At 36.8% G+C, this 15,002-nt stretch overlaps 2 protein-coding genes across 2 annotated transcripts in view; one reads left to right on the top strand and one right to left on the bottom strand.

Annotated features, from left to right (window-relative positions):
• Positions 1 to 7,155: 7,155 nt before the first annotated feature.
• Positions 7,156 to 9,235, top strand: LOC106456195 (nectin-2-like). The gene is made up of 6 exons (XM_013910521.1): positions 7,156 to 7,219; positions 7,371 to 7,712; positions 8,071 to 8,170; positions 8,488 to 8,522; positions 8,623 to 8,656; positions 8,796 to 9,235. Exons 1-5 carry the CDS (start codon positions 7,156 to 7,158, stop codon positions 8,649 to 8,651), a joined length of 570 nt encoding a protein of 189 aa, XP_013765975.1. The 3' UTR covers positions 8,652 to 8,656; positions 8,796 to 9,235.
• Positions 9,236 to 9,876: 641 nt separating this feature from the next.
• Positions 9,877 to 15,002, bottom strand: part of LOC102216125 (carcinoembryonic antigen-related cell adhesion molecule 1-like) — a 30,890-nt gene continuing 25,764 nt past the window's right edge. Inside the window, exon 13 of the mRNA XM_005732171.2 lies at positions 9,877 to 9,893. Coding sequence (XP_005732228.2) covers positions 9,877 to 9,893 — 17 coding nt within the window. The remainder of the gene's footprint in view (positions 9,894 to 15,002) is intronic.

The raw sequence follows: 15,002 nt of genomic DNA, 5'->3' as shown, positions 1-15,002 counted from the left end.
CACCACTGGTTTTAATTCCAGAGGCAAGACTCACATAAGTTTAATTTGTCATTAAATAGCAATGAAACACTGTGAGTTAGTATTTAAATTGATCATGAAATGACTGAAGTTTAAGTCTTACTGTCACGTGTCCTCCCCCAGAACAGCCAAAAGAGATGGTGATATTAACAAAGATGACCGATGCTGGACTGTTTGAGCTGATAATAGTGATCACAGTAACCACAATACATGTCACTGTTATCAGAATAAGGTGAATACAAGTGTGTGTGCAAGTCTGAAAGCATATAATTTGTCTGGCACCAGGATTTTATGATGATATATTAGTAACATGACAGGATTTTTATACATTAAACACATTTAGCTGAACTCAGATAGTCAAGCTGTAACTAACTCTATTTTTTATCACTCAGACATCGGACATCTTTGGTCAGACCATACTGGTGAGTTCCTCTTTTCCCAGTTTCTAACTGCAGTAGCAAGTTCAGTTCCTTTTATTAAATCCATTCTGTCTCTCAGATACAGTGGATGCAGTGATGTGTGACTGAAAGAGGTGAGCTCAGTTGATTTGGCAGGTTTAAGTTTTCTTGTTCAAATTTTGATTGTTCAGATGATTCATCTGCTTGAACAATAAAATAAATTTCAAGCCAACTTTGATGAGAACAAAGAAAACAAAACTAAGCTCTGAATTATTACACATACAGGTGCAAGATCCTTTCTACGGTGATGCAGATTGAGACTGAGGGTGTCGCACTTCAAAGAGAGATACAATCCAGCAATTATATATATGTTCTTTTTCTTGGCGATGGGAAAAGGCCCTACAGCTTCATTATCTTTTTATTTACTATCATATCATCATAGCCATTAATAATTAAGTAAACCTTAGGCTTAAGTCAGCCTCAAAAAAACATCAAACTCTGTCTGAACGCAAGTCTGTCAGAACAGTAACAGATGTGTGCTTTGTTCTGTGGTTTAAAGCAAGCATTAATAAAACATTAGGTTTAACATTACAGTAAAACTCATCGTTTTGCAATTTTACAATGAGCCAAAAAAGAAGAGTTATAGGAACTGTTGTGATATCACTCATAGCTGAAGGGACAGCACTTAAGGGGTTTTTGTGGGCAGTGGTGGTGCACTGTATGTGGAAGTGGGGGTGTGAGTTGTCATCTCAATAAATGAGACTTCTTTTTTTGGGTGAACACATTTGGTGCATTGTGAAATGAAAAATACAACAAAGAAGGCCGAGGAGCTAGAAAATAAATATATGTGACAAAAATGGGACAACATTCCTCTCCCATGAGCCCAGCAGCTGGTTTCCTCGGTTCCCAAATGTTTATGGACTGTTGTTAAGAGGGGATGCTACACAATGTAAAATCCAGCATTTTCAGGCGCTTGCATTCTGTTTGTGATATTTACATTTTACACACTGTCTTAACTTTTGTCAGAATTCAAATCATGAGCGAATGAGACTTTTAAAAAAAAAAGTGCTGTTGATAAACGAAGCGATCAAACAATAAGAGTCCAGTTCTGAAAGTGGGTGCTTTCAAGACCAGCTGTCAACATAAATGATGGCTGTGAGTTTCCTCTTCTTTAGGCCAGTAATGCAGCAACACCCCAATACAACAGGGACCCCGTGTGGTGAAATGATGAACAACACTTCATCTTGGTCTTGGTCACTGAATGCCTTGTTTGTTTGCTAGTAATATGCTGCATTAATCCCTACAAATGGGAAGATTCAGTATTGTGATCATTAAAAAGAGTTGTGCATTACTAAATCAATAACAATAGAGTAATATATCAAATCATATTGGGAGCAAAATATCAATTAACATCTGTCTTTTTTGTATATCATTGCAGATCTGCAATGCTTAGTGTTCAAATACTCAGTTTGATGTATTCTAATTTATTATGCTTTCCAAATACAGACCACACAGCTACTAGTCATGATGGAACTTTCAGAGAGCAAAATTAATTAATGAAATTAAATTTTAAAAAGTCTGCCAAAATGTTGTGAGAATTTTTGTAACTTTTAAGCAGAAATGCCCAAAGTCTCTTCCTGTGTGACTTTCTTAGAGCTATTGTAAATCTATTTCAAAATCATTGCCTTCAAACCACCAGTCTTATCTTTGCCATCTATTTCCTGCCAAAACTGAACTCATCATACCAGAAAAGAGAAACCGCAGAATTGGTAAGGTCTGTGAAAATGAAAAAATTTACACATCAGTAGCATCAGCAACAACAACAAATAAGTATGTACAAAAGTATAGCGGTAGCAGATCTATGCACTCTCTATGGGACTAAATGACAGATAAAGCGCTGCATTGAAGTTTCTTGAATTTGTCAAAAAAACAAAACAAAACAACAACCATAAAAACCAAAACATTAAATAGTAAATAAAGAAACTTTGATTTAAGAGCTTAATATTGTAAACAGCAAATAAATATATAAAGAAATAAAAGTTTACTGCAGACAATATTTCATACCCTCAGTGAAATCACACAGCAAATGCTAGAAAACTGCCAGTGATAATGATGGTGTTCTGTACACGGCTGCACCATTACAGAAACTTTGCAAACTATATTTTAACAAAAATTACACTCACAACGCAACACCTGAGGACAGGATTGTGACTTTTATACTGAGCAATGTTCTTCACAACAGACTGCAGCTTTACAAAACTTACAAACCATACACTCCATCTTTTCATTTCATTTCTTGTATTTGATTTAAAGCTGCAGAAGTAAAGTTTCATATCATAAATAATCAAGTTAACTTTCCATTGTATTTGCCACGTAAACATTGGCATGACATACTGGTTTCTTCATTGCCCAGTGCCTTCTCTATTGATTGTGTAATTTTCTACTTTAATCTTCAACTTCTTCTTTGATGGTTTTCAAAGGAAAAATAACTTTCTGTATTTTGTGGCATTAGTGGCAGCACTCCTCTGCAGGATAAAAGGAGTTGGCTGTGTTACTTAAATCTCCTGCAGAAATACATACAATATAAACACTGCAGAATTAAAATCAGGTGCAGTTTGTTTTTGCAGTAGTGGAGATTACCATAGAAGCTTTTCACTGCATCATGGTAAAAGAAGAAGTTATTTGCATTGATAAAATGTTGGAGGCTTGCAGAAAGTATCTCACTGTGGCTGTTTGTTCTTTTTTGTCCCTGCAATACAAAAAACAAAACAAAACACCAATTCCAAATAAATTGGGACAATATGTAAATGTAAATTTATCCAAAAATATATAATATAGAAAATGTATGAAATGCTTATATTGAGAAAATGTGTACTTTTATTTCATTTTAACAACGTGCCTAAAAAAGGTTGGGACAGGGCCATTTTTACCGCTCAGTAGCGCCCCCTCTTCTTTGAACAGCAGTCAGTAAACAACTGACAACTGAGGAGACCAGCTGCTGGACTTCTGTGAGAGGGATGTTGTCCCATTCATGCCTGAAAAAGAATTCTTGGGTCTTTTTTTGTGGTAGTTTTCTTTCCATGATGTACAAAACGTTTTCAGCTGCCTAAGGGATGCAGGCAGACGAGATAAACTCTCAGACTCTTCTACTACAGTTTTTGTTTTAATAGTTGCAGTATGCAGTTTAGCATTGTCTTGCTGAAATCTGCAAGGCCTTCTCGGCGTTACTTTCAGATAACTTCACATTTCTATTTGTCTGATCACAGAACAGTTCCACTTCCCCTCAGTCCATTATAAATGAGCACTGGCCCAGAGAAGATGATGATGTTTTTGGGTCATGCTCACATATGACTTTCTTCTTTGCAATGATAACCTACATTTCTACAGACAACAACTTCTAGAAATGTTGTGTGAGAATCATCCTTGTTTTTAATGCAGTGCTGCCTGAGAGTCTGAAGATTATAGACATGGGTCAATCCTGATCATCAGCTTTGTTGTTTTGTACAGAGTTTTCTTCAGATTGTCTGAATCTTTTGATATTATATAGACCACATAATGCAAAGTCTTCATAATTCAACATTGAGGAAGAATTTTCTGTAATTGCTCCAAAATTCATTAAACAATTTGTTGCAGACTGGAGAAACAGCACATGTCTGCTTTTGGGTCGTAAATAATGCCAAACATGACCATATTCTTTTGTAATTTCGAGATTTGAGTCTGTGTGGAGGGTGTTTTATGTACTGTTTCTAAAACCATTTGTTTTATATAATAATCGAATAGTTATGAATCCATGGGTTGTTTGCTAAAATATCTGGAGGTTATTCAATTCAATTCAGTTCAATTCAATTTTATTTATATAGCGCCAAATCACAACAGCAGTCACGTCCAGGCACTTTATATTGTAAAGTAGATCGTACGATAATACATACAGAGAAAAAACACAACAATGACCCCCTATGAGCGAGCACTATGGTGACAGTGGGAAGGAAAAACTCCCTTTTAACTCCTTTTAATTTCTTTTATTTAAAAGAATAAAATAAATATTTAGTCAAAAGTCTTTGTTAGTTTAACTTTTATCAGTGGGTGTTTTTTAGTCATTGCTGGACTAAAACTAGTTAAGAAAAATATAGTAAAGTAATGATAGGATGTATACAACTTAACTGCAAATTCCATTAATGTACATTTTTCACTGTCTTTCCAACACTGAGTAATGCACAGCCCCCATGCTACCTCATTCACAGGGAAAAACTCAAAAAATCACAACCTGTCAGATCTGTCCAAACTTTAGCAACAGAGTTTTTTTTCTGCCAATCTAGAGACAGCTACATAGAAAACACAACTCTGTTCTCACAACACAGGTTATAAAGATGATCAAATTTCTTAAGAACTGACTTTCAGTATGAAAACGCACACAACAAATTCAGCTCAAATGAGCCTTCGAAATTACTTTGCAACAAGAAAAACTGATTTTGTTCACACATGCTCTGACAGCACTGAGCGAGCAGACACTTTCACACCCACAGACTGACACTGTGAGGAAATGCTGTCTGAAAACCAGCAGGTGACAGTTTGTCAGGTACAGACCAGCGTGGTATGTTTGCAAACCACATTTTCACCCTTTTTTTCATACAGTAAAAAACACTACAACACCTGCAGGCGGGATTTTCACATAATCTTTAAGTAATGTTTTGAATTAAAATACTGTGGGAGATAAAAGAGTACAGCTTTGTTACGACTACAGCCTGCGCCATGTCATGGAAAACTACCTGCAACCAAAAACACTCCTTGATCGAACATATCTAACAGTACAGAAGCAAGCAACAATCAAGTCAAAGAGAAAACCTTTAAACAGAATAAACGTCCAGCAAACTTCACTTTCACAACCACAATCTAGTCCTGTATTACATGTTTTGTGTGTGTTTAAGGCTGTTGTTAAGTTTGAGGATTTAGAAAAGAAGAAAGAAAAAAATGAGCACCAACCAAACAGTCTACTTGCAATTACTATTCAAGTCTCAAAACTTTGCAACCAAATTGAAACTGGCTGTCATGACTGGAGAAGAAAATGAAGGACCCACCGACATAGACAGGAATAAGACTCAAGAGTAACAGAGCTAACAGATTAAATAACAGAATCTGTCTTAAAACATGATCACTTTCCCAGGTGATGGAGTCGGGGGGCGGGGTGCTGTCTCAAAATCTCAAAAGATTAGAAGAGCTCATTTTGAATTTAAGTGAATTTCTGCGCAAACAGTATAAATACAACATGTGTCTTGGTTTAGTTCAGAACACACCGCAACAGTAATGGGAAAATTGTCCAGAAGACGGTCATCAAGACCCTCCACAAAGGTGGTAAGGTCATAGCTAAAGAGGCTGTTTGCAGAGCGCTGTACCAAAATATACTGACTGTCTTTTAGGTACATTGGAAGTATTTTAATTAGTTCTTGGAAAGGTGACAGTGATGTCTGTTGTTTGAAACAATTGTCAAGAAAAGTTGAGTGAAGAACTTGCGAGAGGTTCATAAAGATTGAATTGAGGCTGGTGTTAGTGCATCGAGAGTCACCACACACAGACATCGTCAGGAAAGTCATGTTAACCAGTAATGCTGAGCAAGGGACAATGTGACAAGCCTCACCTGGCTGAGGAGAAGAACTGAACTGGTCCTCAGTGATCCAGTCTTCTTTTCAGATGAAAAGAAATTTTGCATTTAATTTGGAAATCAAATTTTAGAGTCTGAATGAAGAGCAGAGAGGAGAGTCACAGAATCCAAGTGTTTGAAGTCCAGTGTGAAGTTTCCACAGTCTGTGATGATTTTGGGTGCTATGTGATCTGCTGATGTCTAAAGTCAATACACAGTCAACACAGCCAACTACCAGGACACTTATTTCATGGCTTTACCTGCTTTATGAAGATGCTGATTTTCTTTCTCCAGCAGGACGTAGCATCCAACATACATGAACTGAACCCCACAGAGACGCTGCGACATATTATCAAGAAGAAGATGAGAAACACCCGACTCCGAATTACAGATGAGCTGAAAGCCTCTATCAGAACACCCAGTGCCTCATGCTGATCACCTTCATGCTATGGCACACTGATGAAGTAGTGGTGAGCATATAAATAAATATACTTTTCACAAGTTGGACATTTCTGTATTGTAAACAAGTTTTGGTGGAGCTTGTTCTAAAGATTTGAGACACTGTTTCCTGATTTTAACGAAGCCATAATCATCAAAAAGGGGTTTAATTTTCCACTTTGGATCTAATGCCTATAGAATACATGCATCTAAAGTTTGGCTTTTTAAATTAAATTGTGGAAAAATTAAGTTTCATATATAAAACTTGATAATTACAAACAGAACTATTACACATCACAATCTGTTGAACACTTATTTTCTTATTTCCTTCCATCCCATCAAATAAAAAACACAAATAAACAAAATCTCCAATTAAAGATTTATTAATTTTTTTACTTCTAAATTCTCTTTTGGTTGTGTTGTTTTAATTTTATTTTAATTTTGCTTTGTTCTTCTCTTTGGTTTGGACAAAGAGGAACTCTGTGTGCTTACTCACACTTTGTCATTGTGGTTCTCTTTGCCAACACTTTTTCTCGGTGTTTGCCACATGTTGTATCAATTTGAGTCTCCTGCTGCCAGACTTTGTGTTAACATCAAAGTGGACCAAATCAGGAACACTGTGATTCCTAAGACGTCTTCTTTTTTGTCCGCTGCCTGTTGTGCACAATGAAAATTTGCAACAGAATATCCCACCTGCTGTTCACGCTTATTTACATTTCATTACACACAGGTAAGACTCTAATGTTTGTGCTTCTTTTCTGCACAGTATATTCTAGAATAAATGTTATTAGAATTAACGTTATTACTAAAATAATAGTGGAAAAAAAGCAGCTTTTTTAGCGCTAACTTTTTGCCACCATGTCACAATTTAATTTTGGCAGTTCTGGGTGCAAAACAACTCAAAGCCTCGGCTGAAGTGTCTGCATTTATTGGAAATGATGTCACCATGCCCTGCCAATTAATCCAGCAGCCAGAGAATACAAATATTACTCAGGTTCAGTGGACTCTCCTGCAACCAGAGCAAGAGGGAGTCCCCCTTATTGTTTATAACAGTCAGCTTGGGTTGAATATTCCCAATTCTCCACTGAGCCAGAGGGTGAAGTTGGCAGGACAATCGCTGATTATTAAGGCTGTGGAAATGGAAGACGCGGGGTTGTACACCTGCAGCATTTCCGCCTTTCCCAGTGGTAAATTTGAAAGAATCACCAAACTTGTTGTTGAAGGTAAGTAAAGTTATCTGATCTGTTTGATTCAGAAACACTAAATTAATATTTTTAAACAACCCTCAACATTTGCTAAAGTTATACTTTTGACGTTTGCTAATTCCCATGCATTTGGAAAGGATGCATTTGGACTATGGGATTGTAATCTTACTGTGAGGCGACTGTGCTAACCTCGTCACATCCGTGCAAATATTTAGGAACAAAGGCTGCATGGAAATAGTTCAACAACATGATTTGTTTGAAAAACAGTTACTCTCATAGGTTTGAATTATTAAATAACAACATCAGAACTATTACCTTACATCATGTGTCTGAGGTTATAATCTTATTGTTGTGTTTCTCCCATAACGATACCAAGGTGAGATGGTGAGATTACCAAAACTCATCGCTTTTGGAGTATTCTTGCTGATAAATGGTGCCATGATAGCCACGACTTATTTCATAATTAGAAGAAGAAGGTTTGTACAAGTGTGTGTGTGTGTCTGTCTGTGTCTGTGAGCTGTTAGAAAGCATATTTCTTCCACGACCAAGAATGTGTCATTATTAAATATTACTGCGCAACGTTTGTCAGCAAGTCAATACTTATAGCTGAGAAAATTCACCGCTGAAATCAGGTGTTTATACTGTAACCAATCACAAAACTCCAGGATGAGGATTTGATCATGACATATTAGTATCACAACAGCATTTTTTAAATGTATTTAACTAAACATTTACAGTTGAAATCAGATACTGAAACCATAGCCAATCACAAATCTCTATTTTTATCACTCAGACGTAACGTTGTCTTTGAGCATCGGGTCTACACAGGTGAGTTCTACTTCTCTGAATTTCTAATACAGAGCAGCAATTTATTTTATGGCTTTAGTCTCGTTTCATTTCCTTTTAATAAAACTATTCTGTCTTTCAGATACAGTTGAAACAGTGATGTTAGACTGAAAGAGGTGAGCTCACAGCTGGTTTAATTTAAGATTTCTAGCTCATTTTTTTTTCAAATTTAGTTACTTTGACAAAAACAAATTTGAAATCAACCTGATGAAAACAAAGAGAATAAAAGCGAGTACTGAACTGTTACACGTGCAGGTACACGATCTTTTCTGCAGTGATGTCGAGTTCAAACCATCCTGAAATGTACCTCATCCTCCGCTGACAAGCATAAAGAGACTCAGGATGTTACGCTTCAAATGAAGATACTCTTTTACATTACTCATTACAACAGTTACATCTTCATAGCAATGGATACATAAAGTAAAGCCTACAAGATGCTACTGGTCTATATTTCCCTTAAAGCTTTTTTTTTTTCTTGTCTCAATGCATGCCTGCCGAAAGGGTAGTAAATGCATGCTTGGTTCGGTGGTTTAGAACAAACATTGGCCAATCTTTGCATTACAGCAAAGTTTTTCAATTTACAATTTCACAATTTGCCTAAAGAGAGGAAGTCACAGGAAGTACTCCTGCACATTCCCACAAGGGACACCACTTAAAGGTGTTTTGGGGCAGCAGTGGCCCAAAATGTGGAAGGTTTAATGGGTGTTAGAGTTGTCACTGCAATATATGATTGGCCACCACGGCGCTCCATATATTTGCCTGGTTTGTTTCTCCTGATGGTGTACCTCTGTGAAAGGTATTGAGGGCTATTTGCAATCAAAAGTTTTAGTTGGGTCTTTTGGCTGTTGGTTCCAAAATCAGTTGTTGGCTGTGAATATTTCTTCCATGAGCCAGTAGCAGAACAAGCTTCAGCACAATGGGGACCTCATGTGCTCAATTGATGTAATGCAATTAGCCTTTAAATTTGAAAGTGTTCAAATCAAACTTGATGACCTCCCTAACTTCATATATGTATGTGTGTGTGTGTATATATATATATACATATATATATATATATATATATATATATATATACATACATATATACACACACACACACACATATATGGTTATTAGACATTTCCATATAATGAGTATGCTTGTGTATAAATGAATGTCTTGTAATCTTTTTTACCTCATTTATTATAATTTCTCTTTTTATTTTGACTACTTTGGCCGACATTTGATGTCTTTTAAACGTGCTATACAAATAAAAACTTAACTTGACTTGACTGTTAAATTGCTGCACAACATCATTTGTATCATTTGTGTCATTTTCAAAACAGTTGAGGCTTTTTCATGACAGAATCATCTCTGCAAAAGACACACAAAAAAATTAAACCTTTTTCATACATGTCAAAGCAAAGTCAGTCAATCCCTTCAACTCTGCAACCAATCAGTACAAACTGTGTCACCACTAGTTTAAAGACAGACACAAAATCAAACTTTATGGCGTCTGGAAAATTGCCTGCAAAATATGTGTGCCTAGTGTAAAGTAAATAGCATTCAGACATGACAATAAAGTGTGTTTACACAATATCATTGATGAAACTGTACATGGGAAACTATCTTCTTTTTCTTTCAGCTGCTTCATTTCAGGGATATACACAGCTGATCATCTTACTCCATCTGACTCTATTCCCAGCATCCTCCTCTGTCTCACCAACCCTCTGCATGTCCTTCTTCACATCTTCTATGTGGTCTTCTTCTTTTCTTCCTGCCTGGCAGCTCCATCTTTGGCATACTCTGTCCAGTACATCCACTATCCCTCCTCTGCACACACCCAAACCATCTCAGTCTTGCCTCTCTAACTTTACCTCTAAAACTGTCAACCTGAACTGTCCCTCTGATATATTCATTTGTAATCTTGTTCATCCTGCTCACTCCCAATGAAAATGTCAGCATGTCCAGCTCTGCCTCCTGTCTTTTTGTCAATGCAGTCTTCAAACCATAAATCATAAATCACACTTCACTCTTGTTGCTGTCCTCCTGTCACAAATCCCCCGGACTCTCATCTCCAACCACTCGACCCTTCCTCCAATCTCTTCTTCACGTATCTTGTGCACTATTCTTACATTTTTATCATTTCAGTTCCCTCACTTTCATTCACATACATGTATTCTCTTCATGTCTCCTGCTCTCTTTCATCTGCTCTAGCTCTAGCTCTAGCTGGCAACACTTCCATACCATTCAGAGCCTGTTTAGACTCCTCCCCAAACTCTGTGCAACGTTTAACCAACAATTTTATCCTATAATTACTCTCTTCCTCTTCTTGGTTTCCAAAGTGATCCTACACACACTCCCATTCGACGCTGTCTAGCTTCATTCTCCCCTGACACCACTTTGCTATCGCTTTTAGATTGCACCTTGTTCCACTTTTATGTTCCTCCCTTTTCTTCACCACATCCATTTCCTTTCTTTATGCAAAATACACCACCATCTGTCCATCCCAATTCCTCCTCCTTAAAATAATGCCTGTCCAACACTTTCTCATCACCTCTGTTCAGTTCACTGACATGTCCACTGAAGTCTGTCCCAGTCACCACTCTCTCCCCTCTGGGAATACTCTGCACCACTTCATTCATCTTACTCCAGACTTCCCCTCTCTCATCTAACTTGCATCCAGCTTTTGGGGCATATACACAGACAAGATTCCACATCTCATGTTTGATTCCCAGCTTCAAAATTTTAATGACTCAGCAAGGTGACACCCAGCGAGCATGTTGGTCATGAAGGATGTCACAGATGATGCTTTGTTCTCTCTTGTTCCCCAAGAGTTTTCAGATATCTTGTGTTTATCAGGGTGGTGCTTCCTGAACTCATAATTATGGGAGTGCATTTCCTTGAACAATTACAGAAACAATCCGGTTGAAGTGGAAATGTTTCAAGGCAAAACGTACATCAGGAGCATTTAGACAGATGTCATATAAGCTTGCAGTTAATGCAAACAGAAGAACAGAAAAATCATTGGTGAAGTTTTCTGTATAAATCAAATCCTGAAGTTACTGATTCTACTGCAATTTAATCCTATAACAGCACCAGCCAGAACCAATTATAAGAGGCGCAATAGATCCATGCTTTCTTCTTATGACAACTTCTGACCCACCATCTCAATGCCACAGCAGAACTCAAGACTCATCATTTCCTCACTTGTTCAACTTTGGTGAATATATAAACTGTAGCTTTAGTTTCTGTTCTCAGCTGACGGGAGTGGCACCCGGTTGCGGTCTTGTGTTGTGTGTTTCAGTGTACCTTGGTTGTAATGAGTGTTTATTAGTGTTACTTTTGCCTTCAGCTGAAGCAGTGTTGCTAATCTCATCTAAGCTTACTTGTAGTTTCCTGCATTGCAATGCACTGACTAAATCATGCAAAACACATCTATAATTTTCTTTAAAGCTACACTAGAAGTTGACTTATCTGTCCATCCTTTTGGTGAAATCTCATTAATCTCATCTAATTTGCAATTATATTTAGCATAGACAATTGTGGCATTTAAATGTATGAAACTTTGTCAGAAATAGTGAAATATCTCGGCAACTACTGGAAGATTTAAGGTCACTGTTAACACATTTTTGTTAATTCTCAGTTTCCCCCTGTTTCTAATCTAGCTTTGCTCATTTCATCTTTATTAGTTTCAGTGCTCATTTTTATTTTTATTGTAGTCTGTGGGGGGGATGGTATGTTACATAAACTTTACAAACTTACACTTGCTGGATATATTAGTCAAACTAACCTATGTGCTGCTTTCTGAAATATCTTATAAAAATTTAATTAGTGTGGTGGAAAAACACACTGCTTTTTTAAAATAAATTGTCTGAAATCTGTTTGATATATAATCATATATACTTTTAATGATCTAACAGTATACAATCAAATAACTACCAAGAATAATTGTCAGAGAAATATAATGGAAAATCTTATGTAACAGTATATTTCAATAAAAGTACTACTTTGAGTTTCTGCCCAGCACTGAAGAGCTTACTGCACCAATGCTTTCACAAAGACATGACAAAACTCTACAGTTCAAGGAAATTCAGTTATTATTAATAGAAATAGTAATAAAAACCAAACAGAAACGTCTCGCACACTTTCACAGCACAGATTGCAAATGTAATAAAGTACTGACTTTCATTATGACATATGAAGAAAAGAAAATGCTCTGACAGCAGCGAGTGAGCAGACACTTTCACAACCACAGACTGACACTGTGAACAAATGTTTGAAAACTGACAGGTGAGTGAGACAGTTCATCAGGCCTAGAGCAGTATGGTAAGTTTGTAACCACGTTTGGTTTTTGTACAGTAAAAAATGCTGCAACACGCACAAACAGGACTGTGATAGTGTCGCTACCCAATGTTCTACACAAGAGAGTCAAAGGTGACAAAATACTGAGAGAGATAAAAGACCACAATTGTTTTTTTACTACAGCCTGTGCAAAGTCACGGAAAACTACCTACAACTCTAAGAAAACAATCAGGTAATCAGATGATCCCAGGTAAGTGAATAAATGCCAGGAGAGTTGTTGGCTGGGAGAGATTTTCCTTACAGATGGAGTGATGGAGAGCAGGCAGGATGAATCTGTTCAGAGGAAACCTGAGCACTGAATGGCCCCCGGGTCACATCTGGCCCATTGCTGTGTCTGAACAGCTTTTTGAAGGTCAATGGCATGTTAGAATTCAAAACAAACAACATATATCATGCAGTTTGTCCCATTTTAACCACCAAATACTTTTTGATGGCTTATGTTTCTATGGAAAGACCAGCTTCCTTATTTCCTGTAAAATGGCAACAAACCGTAAAATATTTCTGCTTTCTCAGGTTTATAATTGCTCATTACATAAATTTGGATTACATACTCCATTACTGGATATGAGCTGTGTGTTAAGAAATTCAGTAAAATATTTAGATGGAATGATTTTTTTTAAATAATATAACATTAGGAATATTGCTATTTTGTCACATGAAAACAGCTGGTAATAATCCCTGATTAGTGTGTGAAGCTTCTTTCCAGACATCTAAACTAAGACTTTAAGAAGGACACACAGTCGAGACTATAACCGACAGCGGAACATAAGCTGTTAAAGTAAAGCAGGAAATAGAAATTGCTGACTTGACACTGACAGAAAAGTAAACAAATACAGTGACGGAGACCAGACAGAGAAACAAACATGGAGACAAAAGATCAAGACAGACTTGATACAAAAGGGAACTAACCAGATGAAGGAACAAAGAACTAAACATAAATAACTAAAGTAGGAAGCAGAGGGGAAAAATACCAAAAACCAAAGGACTAAGCAATAAAGAACTAAAATATAATCATATAATAGAACGAATAAAAGGAATGAATAAAAAACCTACATAAACTCAAGACACTGCGTCCAAACCCAAGGAGCCTAACACAGCAAAGTAAACATTACTACATCAGTAATGGAAAGAGAATTTTAAAGATACGTGTGGATTTTCCACACCGTCGTTCCTTACACACAATCCTAGGGCTTCTACATTTAGGGACTGTAAGACTGTAAACCATCTTTACCCTGAGATATGAACACAAAGAAACTTGCAAAATAAGTATTTGGGAAACAGTCACAATGTAGCCTGACCCAAAACCTGATTATGAACTTTTCATCATAGTCACAAAGATGTGCTTTTGGCTTTTAATTTTGTAGGGTATTTAAAACTTCGGACAGCAAATGTTTACTGTAAACTGGTTTGCCATTGCTCACTTCTGATAGTCTGGCAATTTTTGCATAATGTAAATGTTTCCAATTTACTTTCGCTGTGACTGACTTCCTGCATGAGAAACATATGACAACTGTGACAGTAACTTTAAGCAAGCAGCACAAAGATGGGTTCATATCTTTGCGAATGAATTTGTTACGCAGTGTTAACGTTATATTTGAAGTGCTTATTCCAGATCTGGAGTATTACTGTGTGTGATCATCCATTTGAATGAATGATAACAAATCTCATGACAATCTAATAGGCATTGAGGGCCCATTCTAACCCCCATCTTTGAGGCTAATTACTGAATGATTCTACCATCTATGATCTGATAAAGCTCAAACGGAGTGATGAGGAAGTAGAACTTCTCTTTGACTCTTTCTCTTTGCAAATACTTCTTCCTTTTCTTGGTTTGCCACATATTTTCATAATGTGAGATCTGTCTCTTTCTGACAGACTCTATGTTTACTTGAAAGTGGACAAAATCAGCAACACTATGCAATTTGCAAGTCATCTTCTTTTTGTCATAGTTTGTTTGATATTTATTATTTATTTGTTGTTCTTCTTCCCCCCTAACAAGGTGAACATTCAATATAAGACTTACCAAGGCAAGCTAGTGAGCTCAGCATGGGTGATTACCAGAGGGCAATAACGCGTTACTTGTAACGCGGACTTGTAACACGTTACTGTAATCTGATT

The sequence above is a fragment of the Pundamilia nyererei genome, unplaced genomic scaffold (assembly GCF_000239375.1).
Source record: "Pundamilia nyererei isolate P.nyererei 1_Seehausen unplaced genomic scaffold, PunNye1.0 scaffold00045, whole genome shotgun sequence".
Taxonomy (NCBI): Eukaryota; Metazoa; Chordata; class Actinopteri; order Cichliformes; family Cichlidae; genus Pundamilia; species Pundamilia nyererei.
Note: the sequence above shows the minus strand (reverse complement) of the source record. Positions and strands in the feature narration are given on the sequence as shown.

Bases quoted from the DNA above. Each gene is read 5' to 3' on its own strand.
- LOC106456195 (XM_013910521.1), top strand. From the start codon at position 7,156: ATGAAAATTTGCAACAGAATATCCCACCTGCTGTTCACGCTTATTTAC. The intron at 7,220-7,370 runs GTAAGACTCTAA...TAATTTTGGCAG, and splicing joins TTACATTTCATTACACACAG to TTCTGGGTGCAAAACAACTC. The intron at 8,523-8,622 runs GTGAGTTCTACT...TCTGTCTTTCAG, and splicing joins TGAGCATCGGGTCTACACAG to ATACAGTTGAAACAGTGATG.